We start from the raw sequence: 20,576 nt of genomic DNA, 5'->3' as shown, positions 1-20,576 counted from the left end.
ACACCGGCCTCCACCATACCCAGTGCTTGGAGACGTTGTTCACGTGATAGACGTGGCATGATGCCGTTCACTGGACTAACAATGGTGGCCTTTTTTGGGCCTTTATATAGGCCTTCAAAACCAATCCTCAAATTGTGCAGATACCCACTGAGTATTGCTCAATGTGTATTTGGTCCACTTTTGCAAAGAGACCAACCCATGTGCAATGAACCATGACAACATGACAACTCATCATTATCTCAACTACCCGAGCACTAAGTCATCAATGAATCCACAAAGAATAATTACAACCCCCCTACAAGTAGAAATATGCATACATTTCTACTATAGAGGCTTCTGAACCAAAATACGGAAACGATGAGATGATGTATTTGATTTGATGACATTCCTGACCTGATAAACAGAACGGTTAAACAAACAGACTAACGATTCCAAAAAACTGAGCTACTGGGTTCTCGATTTTCATTCCAACCTCCCACACAAACAACAGGAGGCCACAGAATTCATAGGAAATGTATTACTTTGTCATATATTTGTCACTGTCTTCTTCTTACCTGCAGTGAGAAGATACAGTGGAGGCAGAGAGCAACCATCACTAAGGCCAGCAGGACGGTGGCCACGTTGCGCATGTCGGACACTGACTCCACCAGTGGGATGCTGCCCACCTGCCAGTCATAACACAGCACGACGGGGGCCAGCAGCAGCCAGGCATTGAACGACAGCAGATAGGAGTAGGTCAAAACCCTGTGGAGAGGGCACAAAGAGAGGGAAATTAAGACAAAGGATGGGACACATGAAGGGAAGTCTGAAAACAAAGCCCTCAAAATGTCAAAGTTGGACACTGTTGATGTTTAATTACTGGGTGTGGAAGCCCTGTCCACCACTCTACTCTGTATGCTGCTGCTAAGTCTCTTTCTTTGTATGATTGTGCACTGAAATCGGTTGACATTTATTTATAAATCTCACCTTGGGCTGCTTCCACTTTATCTTTCAGTAAAACTCAAATGCAATTCGGTCTGCACTCTCAGAACATCCTACAAATGGTGGTGTTTAGTAAAGTCAGAATGGAGTTTGATGAAATATCTGACCCTTGTTCATGGAGTGATTTAGAGGAGAACCTGAAACCACCAGCAGGAATAAAGATCTGTTTCATTCATTCATTCATTCATTCATTTTCTGAACCCGCTTTATCCTCACTAGGGTCACGAGGGTCGCCTGGAGCCTATCCCAGCTACATAGGGGCGAAGGAGGGGTACACCCTGGACAAGTCGCCAGTTCATCGCAGGGCTGAACATATAGAGACAAACAATCACTCTCACATTCACACCTATGGGCAATTTAGATTAACCAATTAACCTATCAGTGCATGTCTTTGGATGGTGGGAGGAAGCCGGAGTACCCGGAGAGAACCCACGCAAACTCCACACAGATGAAAGGTCCCACCCCCCGTCGACTGGTGTTGGAATCGAACCCAGGACCTTCTTGCTGTGAGGCACAAGTGCTAACCACTGCACCACCGTGTCGCCCTAGATCTGTTTCAATGGGTGTGAAATACAGTGTCACTGCATGTGAATTTGCACTGAAATCATTCTTAAACGCATTTTTGCCCCACCCCCGAAGGGGAGGCAAGGGGTATTGTTTTTGGTTTGTTTTGTTTGTTTGATTGATTGTTAAAACTCTAGCTGCCAAACTGTTGGTTGAATTCATACCAAACTGGGTTTATAGATTACCAGTGACCTAGAATGGATGTCATCACATTTTGGGAATAGTAGGTCAGAGTTCATAATGGGAGAAATTTCAAAAGTCTGTAAAAACATCAATTTTGTTTCAATTTACTTCAAACTTGGCACATATAGAGGCAATTGATATGCTGACATCAGCACAAGCATAGATATGATGACATCAGCTGGAACGATGCCAATATCAGCTGCAATACATGCAAGGGGCGGGGTTTGATGTGCCTGGAACCACTTGTTTATTTCATTATTTTATTATTGTAAATATATCTAGATATTGTATTTATTTATTTATTTGCAGTGTATGAAAATTTGTTGTATATTTATTTATTTATTTGCAGTGTATGAAAATTTGTTGTAACTGTCTCTGTTTTGCTCCCTTTCATTTCAATGGGGATTTCACCAGGTTAAATATACATATAATCTCTTGCTCTTTAGTTGAATTCTTGGAAAACCTCATCAGTCACGGCTTGAGTTCAAAGTTTGCATCCACCTAAGTTAAGTCCAAATGCCCAGATGTGTTCAACAGCAGAGGGGAAAATACTGTACTATTACTCATACCATTTTCCAGGCTAGAATATAGTTGTTTTAAGTCTTTGAGGCCAACACATCAAGATAGTGTCCCCTTTAGAAATTTGTTGCTGTTCTTAGCAGCAGTTAATAATGAGATACAATTCATATTGGCCATATCTTACAGACGATCGTCTAAGAGTCTAAATGTATTATTTGTTCTCTGTTAGTGTCTATTATTTGCTCTGGGGGGAAATTTTCTGTAATTGTCCAGAACTATCAGAGAAAAATGGACCGATGACAGTAGAAAAATGTCTCGACCTTTATGTTGTTGTTTCTTTTAAGTGGTTTTCAGACTTTTGGAGCTATACATGATACATTAGTCCCTAACATAAAGGGAAAACATAAGTGTGAATTCTGAGCAAATTACATATGTACTTAGAATTCAGGGAGAGATATTTACAAAGAGATGGAGTTCCATGATTAAGCTTTTAATGCAATAAGCATTCAGAAGTGGTCATCTACATGTGTGTTTTTTGTCATTCATGTTTCATTTGTGATTAATTGTAATCAATATCTACTGCAGATATCCATTTTTCTTTTTTTTTTTCATGTGTACCATATGGGGATGTTTGATTAGATATGTAAATGTATGTAAAATGTCTTGTATATTTGTATGAACAAAACTAAATAAAAATTAAGTTGAAAAAATATATATATAAGTGTGAATTTCTCATTAAATTGTGCAGCTACAGTGTGTTTATTGAGGGTATCTTTTAATATGAATCAACTGTCGGGTTATTAAACAAAGTGCACAGATGGCTTATGTAGAGATGTCAAGTTGGACAAGCAAACTTAAACCAGCATAAAAAAAAAAAAAAACCTTTAAAAACGTAGACATATGAAAAAAAACCAAACATAAAAACAAATATCAACCTCACTTTCTCTGATGAGTGTCACTAAATCCAAAATACCACAAAAAAAGGTTGGTTTTTTTTCCATTTCTGAAATTAGATCACAGTAAATCTGGACATTTAAACTGCAATAATAATCAGGGTTCCTCCAGGTTTCTACAAGTTAAATTTAAGACTTTTTAAGACCTTTTTAAGACTACATAGAACAGAATTTAATGCCCATTTCACAGCAATACTGACAAAAACTTGTGACTCCTAGAATTTAATTTTAGGAAAATGTATTTATTTACTCCAGTGCCTTGATTCCCACCAGTCCCACACATTTAAACACAATACAGTGAACACGTTTACAACAAGATAACTTCAGACCTACCATATCAAATTTAATACCTTTAAAGACTTTTTTAAGGTATTAAAAGCAGATTTGTAAATTCCAGACTTTTTTTAAGACCCCCTGAGAACCCTGAATAACGGATTACATCATGGAACTTTTAGACAATGTCTTTCAGAAAATTATTTTTTTATTTTTTTTTATTTAACCTTTATTTAACCAGGACATGTCCCATTGAGATTAAGAACCTCTTTTACAAGGGTGTCCTGGCCAAGATAGGCAGCAGCAACGCAACACATTTCATTAACCCAAGTAAACACCATGTAAACTTCATCCTTGTATCTACATTAGTTTTTGAGGTATTGAGGCTTTTCCATTGGGGTGTAACTGTTAAAATGAGTGTTACAGATACAGATGCATTACACTCAAACTATTCATGTAGGATTCGTTAAATTTTCAGGAGTTGCTCTAAGATACAAGATGTTTTTAACTTCTGTGAAAAATGATCCATAGTTGCACGTTTGTCACATTATATCCTCTGGAAACTGTCAAAAAACATTGGGCTTTAGAGTAACTTCAGCCACGTCTATCTCCACACTGAAGCACATTGGATCTTCAAATGTTTCTATTTATTTCCCACGTTGTAATATAATTGTAGTGACTATTTTTCTAAAACAAATTAAAACTGTCTGTTTCCTTTAGAATGTATTACTGAGTATCATTCAGTCATGATATTCATTTGTATATGACGTATATTTAGGAGTTTATCTGTGCTTTATCTACTCAGGGTTCTTCTTAGTTCTATACTGAACAGCAGTGCTTTGTAACCTGACATTTAGAGTGAATCGCATAAGCCTTTGCCAAGTCACAGAGTGTATTAAGTGTTAAAAGCCTGCGTCATGCTGTTCTTTATTCTGATTTTTCGGTCATTGTCCTTTTTCTGGCCCTTTTTCCATGATTTTTCTCAGCAGGTTGAGGGCTGCATGGCTGTCTAATGTATTGATCGGTCCTCACTCAGACACTTATCTGCCTCTATTGAAACAGTCAGGACAGGGCCAAAGAACTGGACATGATCTACGGACAGAGGACAAAAAAGAGAAAAAAATCACAAAAAAAATGTCTGTATAGAAATACGAAGGGACTCTTAACTTGACTAACTTACTTTCACTTCCCACAAAGCTGCTGGTAATGAACCATTTACCCGTTTTCTAAGCACCGAAGGGAGGCATGGCTGGAACAGTTGTGGGCAGTAAATTTCTGACACATAAACAACATCTTCAAATTTACCCACAAGCCCTAGAATTATAATTGGTTTTCACAAGGACTGCAGAACAAGAATATACATACTAATTAAAACAGTCAGACAGCTCGGAGGCTGAGGGACATGTCATTACTGCCCAAACTGGTTTCCCTCCCATCTTCAGACACCTCAGGCGGGGCTTGGAGGATACAGTACACCCCCACAATGATTTCCTGTTAATTTAACTATTAAACTCAAGTAAAAACTTTTAAATGTCCTATTAGATGTCACTGTCTAAAGTCATGCCTTAGTCCTCCCCTCTTCTTTCATATATATATATATATATATATATATATATATATATATATACATATACTTTTATTTAATTGAAGGACTTTTTACAAAATATTACAAAACACACAAACATACCAATCTAACCTTAATAACCGTATACATATTTCCCCACCACTCATAAAAATATACAATTGCCCATGTTCACAATAGTGAAACAAAATAAATAAATAATAAAAATTTAATATCTGCATATACACTACACAAAACATAAAATATACAAAAAACTTAAGTGTCTTATTAGTTATCACTGTCTAAAGTCATGCCTTAGTCCTCCCCTCTTCCCTACCCACTAATTTTTGCTTTAATTTAGTTTTATTTGATCAGTTTGACTCTGAAAGATCCTTTTCCATCACCTCAATATAATCAGCATCACTTTCAGCTTCAGCTCATAAAAATACAGATTTGGAATAAAGGATGGAAATACAAGTCTTCTACTATGCTTTACATTCAATAACTGCCTTGATTGGAAACATTTTATAAATATATATATATATATATATATATATATATATATATATATATATATATATATATATATATATATATTAGGGCTGTCAAAATTAACAAATTAACGAACTAACATAGACTAATCAATCATGATTAATCTGATTAAAAAATGAATCATATTTAATCATGATTAATCAAAATTATTCCACAGCAACCCTGTGATTAATGTGATTAAAAATTTTTAGCTTTTGCAGCACTCTTGTCCCTACAGACTAAAATGCATTTCTGGATCTCGTCAGCATTAGTGTTACAGTGACATTAATGAGACAGACTGCAACAGCCCACCAAAGTCTAAATGCCCTGTCCAAACTAGCTAGGTAATTTTTTTAAACAAATAATTGCTTACTCTGCTTAACAAAAAAAAACTTCACCTGACCTTCACTTTAGAAAATATAACTGTCCATACAATGACACAAAAATGACAACAAATTGGTACTGTTGGACAAACCACTGCATCTGTTGAGCTTAAAACTGCTGACACTGTGCAAGACACAGAGGATTCAATGTCATGAAGGAGACCAGCAACAAGTCAGAAGTGTATTCTTTACATTTTGTTGATTTGTCCAGTTTGTCTCCCAAAGGTATCCATGTGGACTTTGATCTTCTGCAGATCATACACTGATTTTCACACCTGGATTTACTGTTTCAGGTGTAGCTTCATTACACAGAGCATTAATATACATGTGTAAAATGGGGTTTAAGACTTTCATTTTCCACTCTCTCTGTTGTCCCTGTCCAGTTGGATGCACATACACTGGAGCTTTAAAAAATATTCACTTTGTAAAGAATTTCTAAAAGTCACTTCTTGTATGGATGAAAGACCAAGATGTAGAGAAAAATATCTATTTCACAAAATAACCGCATCACTGTGAACAGGACATTAAAATGAACCAAAAATACTGTGGTGAGTAGAGTCTCACTGAACCATGTAGCCTATGATGCAAATCCCTTTTGGGACAAATTTGGAGAATGCTGCAAAAACATTACACAGTATAGCACAGTGGTGAAAATGAAAGTAACCACTCAAGCAACATTTGCAGGAAAATGTTTCCATTTGCCAGTGTCTGATGGTAGGTTTTACACTGAGTTGAACAGTTCTTCCAAAGCAGCAGCAAACATGAGTAATGAATAACCTTTATTTAACCAGGTAATGACCCACTGAGATCAGGACCTCATTTACAAGGATGACCTGGTCAAGAGGTCAGCGGCTCATGTCATACAGTTCAAAACACAGATTAGGAATAAATTAAAATAGGATTGGCATTACAAAGTGCTGCTGTCGAGGTCACAGCAACAATTAAACCACGGTCTCTGTTCAATGGACTCTCGTCTGTTGAGTAAGATAGAAAAGCTTCAAGTAAAAAGAGGACCGATATTATTAGTTCACTTTAGAGAGTATTCCAAACGGGGAGCAACAGAACTGAACAACCAAATGGTAAATGTCACAGGGACATAAGGCATATAATATCTGTTGATTTTTTGTTGAAGACAGTAAAAATGAGACGGATCCAGGATAAGAAGAGCCTTTTAAATCTGGATCATCGAGTGAGTAAACCTCTGTATGCTCAACAAAGCCCATTTAGCTTTAGCGTACAGTTAACAGTGGTAAGTGAGGTGACCCCAGCCTGTACCAGACCTCAGAGAACAGTCACAGACAGCAGATGAAGACTCATATACAGAACATCAACATAAGTGAACAATGATAAAATTGGGATTTTAGAAGAAGCAGGATTCACTATGATAACAGAACCTCAGACCCTCAGTTCACTGTTAATTCTGCTCATCTTTTGAAAGATATAAATGTTATTTCCTTAGACAAATCTAACATCAGATAATCAACAGTGAGGTCAGTAACTCTGTGTGTTTATGCATTTCAGTGTTTATTGCTTCAGTTCCTTTTAACGCTGTAACAATGTAAAGCAGAACTGTCAGCTTTCACACCAGGATTCTATTTTCTCACATCGGTGACAAATAATTTCACAACTAATATTTTTACAGAGCAAAAACATGATGTTGACAGAGCACAAAAAAAACACATACTGAATGGATGTTAAATACCACGTTAATAGGGATGCGGGGTTTGTCTGCTACTGTGCCCCTGTAGGCGTTAACATGGTACATACGGTGCAATTCTGTGGTAAACACTATGTTACCACTTAGATTCATGTATATAATTTATGCACCATCATCTGGGACCTTCCGTGCTCTGTCAGTTTTCCTGCAGTTGATCAAAACTCCAGACTGCCTTGAAATGGTCTTGACTGTAGGCACGGTAGATAAATTCCCGACCATGGGAGAAAATGCTGGGCCATAGTGTGTCATTCTTTTAAGTCCCATTAATATTCTTTTCCCACAACTCACTTCCAGCAAATCTGAGCACGACGCTAAGTCAATTCTCCTCTGTGACTTCGGCGAAACAAGGTTATCTCACAAAAGACTGTCCTCATCGATTGTGACAGAGGTTGAGCTGCACTGAATTCTGAACAGTGAGGCAGTCAAGACAGAAAGACTGCAGGTTAGATATTGATTTCCTTCAGGACGAGCAAACGGAAGGGACTGAAGCTCAATGTAGCTGCGAAGCCACCTGCTGACGGGCCGAGGCAGGCTGCGTCCCCTCTGGATATCGCAATAAAAACATGTCAGGAAGACGAAAGAAGCTGCCGGTGCCCCTCCCTCTTCCAGATTCCTCTGCTGTCTGCCTTTGTTCCCTTGACTTCTACTTGGATTGGCCATTAAAAAGAGTGACGGTCGGGGAGACACACAGGAGACTGAAATAAACAGGGGCTCGGGTCAATATGCACACAAAGACTTGCAGAGGACTTACAAAGGTTGTCACATACTCTCACACACTGATGAGGCAGGCCTCCGGTGTGGTGCTGACAGGCCGTTTAGCATGCAGCCCAATGTTCTGCACCTGCCATCATCTGATGGGTCTGGGCCATAAATTCAATTCCCTTTTCCGCACTTTGCAAGAGACTCTAACCGCAAATTATCCCACACCTGTAGACACACACCTACGCTTCAACAGAGGCTAACAGACAGGAGAAGAAACAAAAGACAGAGGGAAAGAAAAAAAAAAACAAGTGAAGTATCATGGAGCTATTCATCAGGCGCTGTGTGGACTCCTGTGCTAAATCTCATTGGATGGGAAAAGAATCAAGACTTAAGGTGTGAAAAAGCACCATCAGCTGTTCCACACTTAGATGTGAGATACCTGCCTGAGCCAAAATCTCAAATGAATGGAAGAGAAACTCTGAGGTATCAGGAAGCTCAAAATACATTGAAAGTTCATGAGTTTCAATCAACTTCAGACTTCTTATTAAATCCATCATAAATTGAATTCTGGTTAGTAACCATGACATTTTCAGTCAAAATGTATTCACATCATATGATCATATTGCACATTTGTGTTAATTAGTCTACGTTCATAATAGGCTCATACATTAAGTTATGGCAAAAAATGTGTTTTGTAAGGTCAGGAAAATTACCCTGTGGTAAAAAAAAAAAAAAAAATCAAGTTTTTCCTGAGGCATGACCATTTAAGAGTAATAAGGATCAACTGATGGACAGCCCCTCTTACTGAGATGCACGGTAGACTTAAAATTAACAATGAATAAATGAAAATGTTGGTGTTATGATTCAGGTTGAGGTGGAGGTAAGTAGGAAAGGAGGGCAAAGCAGCCAATATTCTACATCTGGTGGCAGTTTTATTCCAATACCATGGATAAACAAATGTATACATTATAATAACTGCTAAATTTCATACCTTTTCATCTCAAGACAAAGTATACTGTTGCAAAGTGGTTCAGGAATGAGCATTTCTAAGTAGAGAAGCAGAGGAGAGACAGTGAAGAACTGGAGCAAGAATTAAGATTTTGGAGAAAATCATCCAATTCAATCCACTTTATTTATATAGCACATTTAAAAAACACAAGGTTGCCAAAGTGCTGTACAATACAAAAGACATACAAAACAATAAGACACTAGAAGACAGAACCAAGACCACACAATTCTCACGCTGGGTTAAACGCCAAGGAATAAAAGTGACCTTTAAGCTGAGACTTAAAAGTTTCCAGAGAAGGAGCCATTTTGACATGGGTGGGTAACTCATCCCAAACTTTAGGTGCCAGCACTGAGAAAGCTTGGTCACCTCTAGGTTTTTTTTAGCCAATGAAGAAAAGCCAGGATGGGAGTGATATGCTCATGTTTACGTGCACCGGTTAAAAGTCGAACAGTTGCATTTTGGACTAACTGTAGGCGAGCAAGGGACCTGTGGTTGACACCAGCAAACAGTGCATTACAGAAGTCTAGCCGATTAGTTACAAAAGCATGAATCACAGACTCAAAATTTTTAAAAGATAGGACTGGTTTAATTTTAGATAAGAGCCGTAAATGATAAAAAACTGGACTTAACTACAGAATTTATCTGTTTATTGAGTTTAAAATCAGAATCAATTTTAAAACCAAGACTGGTAACAACCGGTTTAGCAAACGGTTACAAGGGACCCAGATCCAGAGGAGAGGCATCAAGGGTCCGAGCCGGTCCAAACACAATGACCTCCGTCTTATCATCATTTAAATTTAAAAAGTTAAAAGCCATCTAGTCCTTGATGTCTTTAAGGCAGTTTAGTAAAGGTGTCAGGGAGCCTTGATCTTCCTGTTTTAGGAGCAGATAGATCTGAGAGTCGTCAGCATAAAAATGGTAAGAAACACCATGCTTTTGAAGAATTTTCCAAAGGTAGAGTGAAAAGAGAATGGGGCCGAGAATTGAGCTTTGGGGACGCCACATGACAAGAGAGCAATGGATGAAAAGGCATCACCAAGTTTAACCAAAAAACATCTATTTTATTTTATTGTATTTCTAATCAAATCTAAATGTATTTTAATATTGTATTTTTTTCAATCAATGTGAAGCACTTTGGGCTACAATTTCTGTATGAAAGGTGCTATACAAATAAAGTTTATTATTATTATTATTGTTATCTGCCAGACAGGTATGATTTAAACCCCTGTAGGGTAATGCCCTTTACACCTACACTGTACTGTAGACGAGACCAAAGAACCAAGTGATCAACTGTGTCAAAAGCAGCAGTGAGGTCTAAAAGCACAAGGATGGCAGAACCACCAGCATCAGTACTTAATAAAAGGTCATTAAAAACTCTTAAAATGGCCGACTCTGCTGTGAAACGATTTAAAACCAGACTGAAATGTTTATCATGTGCATTTAAAAAAGATTGCAACTGAACAAATACGACTTTTGGACATAAAAGGAAGCTTCAAGATAGGTCTATAACTGCTAAAAACTGAAGCGTCCAGATTTTTCTTTATAAGTATTGGTTCCACAGTGGCAATTTAAAAAATATTCGGGAACAAAACCTGCAGTAAGACTACTATTTATGACCTTTTGGATACATGAACCAACAGACTCCTAGACAACGTACGTGGGACAGGAAGAAGGCTTCAGTTTATAGACAATATCAGTAAGAGATGAAACTGATACAGGATTAAAGTTACTCAAGGTAGCTGGAAAAGTGACATGTATAGAGGGATCAGCGGAGGGAAGTGTAATATTGGTTCTAATAGTGGAAACCTTTTCAATAAAATAATTTACAAACTTCTCACAGACCTCAGTAGAGGCTTCCAGGCTAGAGGATTGAGTGGGGTTTAAAATCATATTAATAGTTTTAAAAAGAACTTTAGGATTGTTAATATTTCTGCCAATGTTATCAGAAACATATTTAGTTTTTTCAGCTTTGACAGTTTTTCAGTAATTTTTCCAACTATCATTAGGAATTTGATAAGACACAGACAGCTTGTCTTTTCTCCACCTGCGCTCAGCCTTCCTGCACTCCTGCCTGGCCGCATGGGTCTGACCCATGGCCTGCACTTCCACCTGGGGTGCATCATTTTTAAAGGAGCAATAGTGTCTAAAGTACATACAAAAAAAAAGGATGAGGTCAAAATTTCTGTATCCAGGCTTATGATAGAACTAAAATCAGACAGTGTTTTATCAACCACCAATGAACACCGTGCAGCAGTAGAGGGCTTTAGTATACGGCAGAAATGAGCAGGAGCAGGTGATTTAAAACTAAGACAAGTTAAAATCAAATAAAACAGGCATGTGATCAAAAAACATGACATCACATTTGTGGATATTAAAAATGGGCAAACCATATGATAAAACCAGAACAAGCGTGTTAAAAGAGGCAATCACATTTAAAAAGTCTTTTGCCAGCAGCTGGGGAGGACAACACATGCACGGTCAAATCACCAACAATTAAAATCCTGTCACAGTTCATCACTATTTCAGCCAGGAAATCAGACAGATCTTTTAAAACCTTTTTATTATATTTGGGTGGCCTGTAAACCACAGCTCAAAGGACAGGATCTGTCCGGCCCAGTTCAAACACGTACAGTTCAAATGACTTCAAATGAAACGAAGGAAGCTTACAATGTAAGTAATTCTTAAAAACCACTGCAATACCTCTACCACAAAAATCATCCTAAAATCAAGACCACAGTTAGTAATAGAACCAACCAGTGTCCTTAAACTAGACATTAGTTCGACAAAACCAACGCTCACACATAAGCATGTGAAAATCCTCTTTAGTGCATCTTCAAAACGGAGTACGTCTCCACTGTGATTTCTACCATCATCAATCAAGACTTCCTTTTTATTATAGTTATGTTTTCATTGGGGTTTCTCTGTCTGTCTGTCTGTTAGTACGAAAACTTAAAAAGTTATGGACGAATTTGGATTAAATTTTCAGGAAATGATGGTACTGGCACAAGGAACAAATTATGAAATTTTGGTGGTGATGGGGGGGACTGATCTGTGTTGGCAGAGGTTTGTGGTCTCAGAGTGGTCTTCTAGTTTTCTTTTTTCTTCTTTTTATTTTTGTGCCTGTTATTGCCACTAATTTTGCCAATTTGTATCTATATATGGCTTGGCCAGGTCATCTGTGAGCACTTGCCTTTTTAGTGGTACACTACACTACAACAAACTATTTTTTTAGAGTCTTCAGACTTTTTGAGTGGCTATTTTTAGGATAATTTTACAACAGTTTCCTTTTATATCTCCAATCATGCCTGTGCACCTCTTAATTAAGTACATCAATTAAATGTACCGTGCTTAAAAATAATAACCTTTAAATATTTGTACCATTTTGGAATATCTTGAATTTTAGAATCAGGTTATTTAAAGACCTAATAAACAAACATGTTAACACAGAAGAGCTTCACTGAGGGTTTTCAGTTTCTTTCAGTGTCTTCTCTCTAACAGACAGAAATGAACACTTTTACACACACACACATATATACACACTGAGAGAGAGAGAGAGAAAGAGAGAAAGAAAAGCATGCACCTGACCTCTACAAAAAATATACAGCTGAATCAACACTGCTTTCACTGCAGAATTCAGACTCATACAAAAACAGTAACACACATCAGCAAATGGACGGTACTTGCATGACTACATTTACAATTCTTATCCCCCCTGCCATGTGAGGACTTCTCCTACAAAACGAGGACATTTAGTTGGCTCTCCCTTCCTTATAAGAGCTGCTTTAGGGTTCTGACTCTGTTTTAGGGTCAGGGTGAGGCATCCTGCTGGGATGGTTAAAGTTATTTTTTACAGGGCAAGGAAAGGTATCTGTGTTTGTACTCTTAAAAAAAAAAAAAATAGGACAATATGTGTGTTACATCTGGTGGAGGATGATGAGGATAAAATGTGACACTCAAACCACATCATGTATGGTTACTGTAATCCATCATACTGAAACTGTCATCTGACTCGAACACACATACACTCACAAAGAGATACAAGAAATACAGAGACACTTAGCAGTTGTATAAATTGATACGTCTAACACACACACACACCAACACAACAGATTAATGACAGTCAGGACGCCGCTGCAGTGAGTTATAAATGGACTGACATAGAGACACCAACATGATGGATTATCAGCAGGACTTGTCAGATAAAGGTGGAATGCATACATATGAAATGCACCACATTACAGAGGTCAGGCCAACAACCTTCAAACATTAAGTCTTTTTCTACCAACACACTGTCAATGTCGGACGCCCCGCACGAGATCAGGACGGACTGACAGACGGCAAACAGTGATGAGGGAGTACTGAAGGCTCTGCCAGACATCAGGGAGCAGAAATAATGAGAGGGGAAGATGAAGGCAAGCAGGAAGGACATAGAGAGGGATATGAGAATCTGCTTTAAATTTCCCAGGTGGCCGAGGGAGAGGACGGTGTTTTTTCAATGTGTGCACAGGCTGCTGATCTAATGACAGACTACATTTGGTCTCTTCAGCAATGACAAACACTGACACCGCTGACCGGATGGTGAGATCTAAAGCTATCGGAATGATTTTTGAATGTCAAAATAAATAAAATACTTTTAAAAAAATGACTCGTTTATCGTGAGAAAAATGATTTTCTATATACCCTGAACTGTACTGTATCTGAGCAAGGAGCAATATGAAGAATATTTTTTTTAAATATTGTACTGAGCTGCTTTGAAGAGAAAACATCACAGGTAGCCATGTTTAGAAAAAATAGAAACTGAGACTAGAGCTGTGACGGTACTGAAATTAGAGCTGACAATTAACTGTCATGCAAATAATGGAAATTAATGATATTACTGTCTATTTTGTAAACATTATGCCACCACACTGAGTCTAAAAATAGTTAAATTATTCACATACATGTTATGAAGAACAAGAGACATTTACTGTAATAGAATTCAGGGCAATATAAAAATTATACTGTGAAAAAATGGAATATGACACAAATAACATTAAATATTAGAGCAAGATACAGAATCAAAGTGAACCATCATGGCGCTAGCTCTATATTAAACTCATAGCAGAAGAAGAATAAGATGGAATGAGACGATGTGGGTTAGGGTTAGGGTTAGGGTTAGGTTAGAGTGCCAGTGAAACAATGGTAAATAAAGTGCAAATCATGATAAAATATATTATTTCAGTCAGTAAACTCACATAAGAATATATATGAGAGTTTGGTGTCTAGGCTCCGGTATCATCACTATCCACTGATATCTATACCATAATACTGGAAGGGCTCAGAGCGTGTGTCCGTGTGTGTGTGTGTGTGTGTGTGTGTGTGTGTGTGTGTGTGTCGGCACGATTCTGACAAATGTAGACGTTTTTACCTGGCCAACTTGGTACCTACAGATGACGAATAGTCCCATCTCCACATTAAATATCTCGGTAAGTTGACTGGACCAGTATTTTGGGATATATTAGTAATTTTGGAGTACAATTGCCTTGTAATCACAGAAGCGCAGTACCACGCTGCATGATGGGAAATGAAGTTAAATACAGGAACGCCGCATTTACTCCCGCAGTCCCAACATTGTGACATTTGAGAGAGAGAGAGAGAGAGAGAGAGATTGATATATATATATATATATATATATATATATATATATATATATATAGAGAGAGAGAGAGAGAGGTAAGGTACATCCCAGTACTTACAGATAAGTCCCGCCAAAGCCCCCCCACCCTGGTCTTAAGAGTCACTCACCCCCCACCCCTGTCCCTGTGCTTCGTGTGTACCTCACAATTTCACGCTGCAGGTACGTCTGGGTATTAATACTGTATATTAATTGCTGTTTACATTTTAAAGAATGATTTACCAAACAATTTTTATGTCACTACTTATAAAATATAGACTAACATCTTTTCCCAAAAGTCTGCTCTCCCCAGCATAAAAACTGCCACATATACAACCTGTGGTTCCCCAAGGGTCACATAGTAGTTTTATGTACAGGACTTCAGGAGTGATGCATAAATACAGGTGGATGCTGGGGTAGTGGAGGGGCTTTAAAGAGCTGATAACATTGTCATAGCTGACAATAGAAATGTCATTGTGTATGTACCACCAAAATTTTGAGTTACCTGCATGAACTTGCTCGCAGGTATTCTTTCATTTCTGTAAATTTCACCTAACTGTTTTTATATTTATCATTTATCATTATATTATCATTACATTTCAAATAACTGTAATATGATGATTTTGTCATAATTTACTCCTCACACAGATAAATACTCCCTTACAGACATGAATACATACAGTTGTGGACACCATAGTCTACTTTTTCTGACACAGTAAAAAAAACAATTTTTCTCCTCTGGTAAGGGTGTGAAAATCACCAGGATGGGCACTATACTGTGGTGACTTTTAACCATTACCAAAGTCCAGACCAAAAGAACTCAAAAAGACTCCCTGGAGCAGATACTAATAGTTGGTATAGCAACACTACTTTTCATACATGCAGTTTGCTTATTGAATACAGTGCATCAGTGCTACTATTAATTATGTAGTCTGTGGTGTCCTGCCACAGTCTCATAGTGAACCAAAAACAAGCAGAGCAGAAAAGATCTATGACACCATTTTACAGTTTTTCTTTGGTAAAGTATCTGTGTAGCTGCAGGATTGTAGCTCAGTCAAACCTCTGCAGCCACCAGCAGTTCACTGAGTTACTGTAATACAACTATCTGAACGTGTTCCACACTCACTCAGTGGAGGTTAACATATTACATCAATCTTGGTGGGGTTTGGGTTGAAAGCTACAGGTAATGATTCCCTAAATCAGGATAATGTATTTCAATCAGAACTCTTAAAATGAACAGAAATAGAGAGGGTCTACAGTAAATTAAATATCATGAATATGCAATAGATGTTGGTACTTCAACACCAGCAGGGTTAAGGTAAGTGCAAAGTGATCATAGGAATTAGGAGTTATGACGAAAATTTCCTTTTTCACACTAGGGGTGAAAATCCCAATGTTTATTTTCAATTAAAATGGTTTAGTTGAAATTCAAGACAGAGGATTAAACCGTTTTATGAAGCTGCTGTGGTACTGACCTGGTGAGGAGGTGAGGTGAGAATGAGGCTGGGTTGTCCTGTTCAGAGAACAGAGGCATGGATCCTCCCATGAGCCACAGCCTGAACGACATGATGATCACCACCTGGACAAAACAGAGGAAACAGCTCAGAATTTATATTTGCACTTTATAATGACTGATGAGCTGTGTGGTAAACAATCCAACAAAAACTAGAGCCCAAAGCCAAGACATTACATCCTGCTGGGCTTTTGACCATTTAACTCATTTGATGGCTAATTGACCAAACCATCAGTAAAGGCATTTAAGAAGTAAACAATGACACTTACGTAACCAGAGATGAGGCAGGCTCGTTTGATGAAGGGGCTGCAGATATGGAGGAGATCCCTGAGTCTGGAGCCAGACAGGTGACTGAGGGACAAATGGACACAAAGATGGTCGGTCAGACTGCATCACACACATATGTGTGGATTTATTCAGGTCATCTGGTGCAGGTCTGCTCTGTGTTCCAAAAGTCAGAACTAAACATGGAGAATCAGTAGTTTCTATGCTCCGTATATCTGGAACAAACTACCAGAAAACATCCGGTCTGCTGAGAGTCTGAGTTCTTTTAAGTCAAAGTTAAAGACTCACCTGTTCACTGCTGCCTTTGACTAAAAGGCTTTTTACTTCTTAAATTTTATATTCTCTTTTGAAACTCTGCACTGCAACTCTTACTTTAATATGTGTGTTTTAATTATATTTTTGAGTTTTATGTGTTGTTTTCTTACTTGCTGCTTTTAATCACCTTTTACATGTTTCTTTTATAATGTTTTAAATGTGTTTCTTTTTCCCTTGTCATTGTATTTCAATGTCCTATGTGAAGCATCTTGAATTGCTTTGTTGGTGATATGGGCTATACAAATAAATTTGCCTTGCCTTGCGAGTATCGACTGAAATCACAATTTGCAACCTCCCCCCAATAAATAGTATATCTGAAATAACAAGTGCACTTCCATCACCACGCTCATGTCTAAGGAGTCCCTCAGGGTTCAGTGTTTGGCCCACTTATCTTTCACATGCTCCCCCCTTGTGCCTCCTCTATTAATGTGGTTGAGTCTGTGAGTGGTTAAGGAGGTTCTGGATTCATAAACCCTTCACATATAATCCGGACGCTGATGTAATGTCCAATTGTCAGCAGAGGCTGAAACGGAGGTAAAGATCCTGTAGCGTGAGCCCAATTCAAATCGAAGTAATAAACTCTTAACTAAATAAATCTGTCATTGAATTTCAAACTAACAAACAAAACCTAGCAGTAGTCTATCTAGCTAGTAGAGCAATAGCCGCAGCACCTTTTGCTACTACTAGTTTGTATTCATCCTACATACAGAATAAGAAATTAATCAGTTTATCTCCAAAGCCTGGTGTTATTTGCCAAATTTTACTGGTTTCCAAACTGAGCAGTGACTGTGCTACAAACATCCAAACGCTGTCCAATGTGTCATCTAACTTCAAGTTTGTTCTCCTCTAACGTTCGCAGTTCATTCATATTTATGTCTCTGGTTTCTTGTAATTTTTGCTGCAAGGTCTTCAAGATCAACATCCATTTGCTTGCATTCGTATCGATCCAACCATCCATTCTACTGCTAAGGTCATTTATGAACACTCCACTGCAGACCACACACTCCTGTCCATTAGCCTGAGGTAGAAACTAAAGAAGCAGCTCTGGCTAAATAAAAAAAAAAAAGGTTGCAAGAGAATAACATGAGCAGGGGGTGGATGAGCCAGATAAGTATAGAAAGGAAAGCATGGAGAATCCATTCAACACCCAATCACTTTGAGCTGTTTCCCTCGTGCAGAGCTTTGAAAGCAGAGTGGAGACGGTGGAGGAAGAGATCTCACAGGAATTCTACACACATTCTGTCTCGTCTATTTCATCTCTGTCTCCCTCTCCTTTTCCTCTCTTCCCCCTTTTCCTCCTTTTCTATATTTGTCTTTGACAAAGTCTTTGCTCTGTCTGTTCTGCTGAGGTTTGCGCTGCCAAGAGACAGAATGACAAAGCGGAGGTCGACTCTGCCGACGTTGCATTCAGTTAAATTACCGTGAAAGAGTTTGCTCCCCAAAAAAAGTGAGTCTGCTTTCACCGCTGATCACCACTGAACTTGTAATTAAAGAAAAGTGTTTGATATTTATACTGTGCTGCCATTCACACAAACATATAAGTCACTGGAATGTTTCACAGAGTTGTACTCTACAGATGGGGAAAGGGGGTATCAACCTTCTTAAGACCCTTTTGGGTTTCTTTTTAACCTTCTCAAAATATTTTTGAAAAGACAAAATGAAATACCAGAGCATCTTTTCACTTTTTTCTGTTGTTTTTAAGGAAAATAACAAATTCAATCAAAAATGATCTAATTACTACATTACACCATTGAGGTATTCATTATTAACAGACCCCCTGAAGGCAAAGGGTATTGTTTTTGGTTTGTTTTGTTTCTGTGTTTGTTAACACTCTAGCAGCAAAACTATTGGTTCAGTTCATACCAAACTGGGTTTATAGATTGCCAGTGACCCAGATAGATCTGATTACATTTTGGGAACATTAGGTCAAAGTTCAAATTTCTTATGAATTTTTAAAACTTTTTTTTCCCCAGTTACTTATAATTGGTGAAATTTCACATCTGTAGCAGCGAAACTATTGGTTGAATTCATACCAAATTGGGCTTGTAGATTACCAATGACTCAAAATATATGTGATTACATTTTGGGAAAAGTAGGTCAAAGTTCAAAGTTTTTATGAATTTTTAAAATCTTTTTTCTTCTCCCATTTACTTATAATGGGTGAAATTTCAAATGTCTGTAATAACATCAAATTATTTTCAATTTCCCTTAAACTTGGCACATATGTAGAGGCAATAGATATGCTGACATCACAACATGCATAGACATGATGACATCAGCTGGATCAATGCAAAAATAAGCAACACAACACAATACAACGTGCGTGTGTGTGTGTGTGTGTGTGTGTGGGGGGGGGGGGGGGGCGTTGTTGTGCCCGGCACCACTTGTTTTACACAGATACAGTAACAGACAGAGCATCCCTGTAACCATACTCGTTTACTTTAGGCTTATGTGTGGTATTCTGCTGCTCTGCTTCATTTCATGGATGTAATATGTTCAGTCAGTGTCATCTTTTTCCTTGACCCTGCTATCAGTTCTCAAGTTATTCTTCACCGTGAGAAAATGAAAATATCTGATTGGACATAAAATGGTCAAATCAACGTAAGTCTGGACCAGTTTCGGTACCTGTAATAAACACACACACTCACACAGAGCATCTGTTGGCTTGACATCTTATTAGCAGATTATCTGGAATAGCTTTTACAATTTTCAAAAGACAAACATTATTTGTGCTACCAGGTATGTTTGCGAAAGATAATTAGTTTGCATATAAACAACAAACAACAGTAACATTGCCAGTAATATTTAAACTCATTTTATCCTATTCATTTCTCTATTGCAGCTACAGTTTTCGTGGTTTCAGAAGCTGCAGGTTCAGAGTCTGTCTCTGTTGTGTGTTTTGCACAAAGGGGTGCACACATGTATGCATACTGTAAAATGTAGTTTGTGTTATTAGTTTAATTTCATCACTGTGCACTGGAATTAGGGCTGCACGATATTGGAAATAACTGACATTGCAATTTTTTTTAACCCTGATATATATTGCGATATGAAAAAATACACAGGAGGCTATAATAGCTGTGTGGTACCGATGTAAATGGTCAAACTAATCAGTTGTGGCAATAGGTGGAAGGCACTGTCGACACAGAACACGTGTTTCAGTATCATCCTTCTTGTAGCTGAAATAATTCCAGATAACTGACATTGCTTTTCTTTTTGGCATCAAGTCTTTGTTTTTGGTGATTTGTCTTGTTCATTGCTCATTTTTCAATGTTGTCACCAGCAACTCACACCATGTTCAGGGGCGTGGTCGGCTTCAGCAAACTGATTAAGAATGATTGTGATTGGTGGATCGCTGCGTACTGTGTGTGTCAGGTACTCAGGTTGAAATTGGATGAGAACATGCTGAGTTCATTGCCTCCTACATCGCAGGA

General features: G+C 38.0%; 1 protein-coding gene across 1 annotated transcript in view; it reads right to left on the bottom strand.

Annotated features, from left to right (window-relative positions):
- Positions 1-20,576, bottom strand: part of tmtc1 (transmembrane O-mannosyltransferase targeting cadherins 1) — a 264,439-nt gene that overhangs the window by 123,116 nt on the left and 120,747 nt on the right. Inside the window, exons 5-7 of the mRNA XM_030149448.1 lie at positions 16,812-16,893; positions 16,505-16,608; positions 555-744 (exon numbers count right to left, since the gene is read on the bottom strand). Of these exons, the coding sequence (XP_030005308.1) occupies positions 555-744; positions 16,505-16,608; positions 16,812-16,893 (376 nt within the window). The remainder of the gene's footprint in view (positions 1-554; positions 745-16,504; positions 16,609-16,811; positions 16,894-20,576) is intronic.

The sequence above is a fragment of the Sphaeramia orbicularis genome, chromosome 12 (genome assembly GCF_902148855.1).
Source record: "Sphaeramia orbicularis chromosome 12, fSphaOr1.1, whole genome shotgun sequence".
NCBI classification, from domain to species: domain Eukaryota; kingdom Metazoa; phylum Chordata; class Actinopteri; order Kurtiformes; family Apogonidae; genus Sphaeramia; species Sphaeramia orbicularis.
The sequence above is the reverse complement of the archived record's forward strand: the minus strand, read 5'-3'. Positions and strand labels throughout refer to the sequence as shown.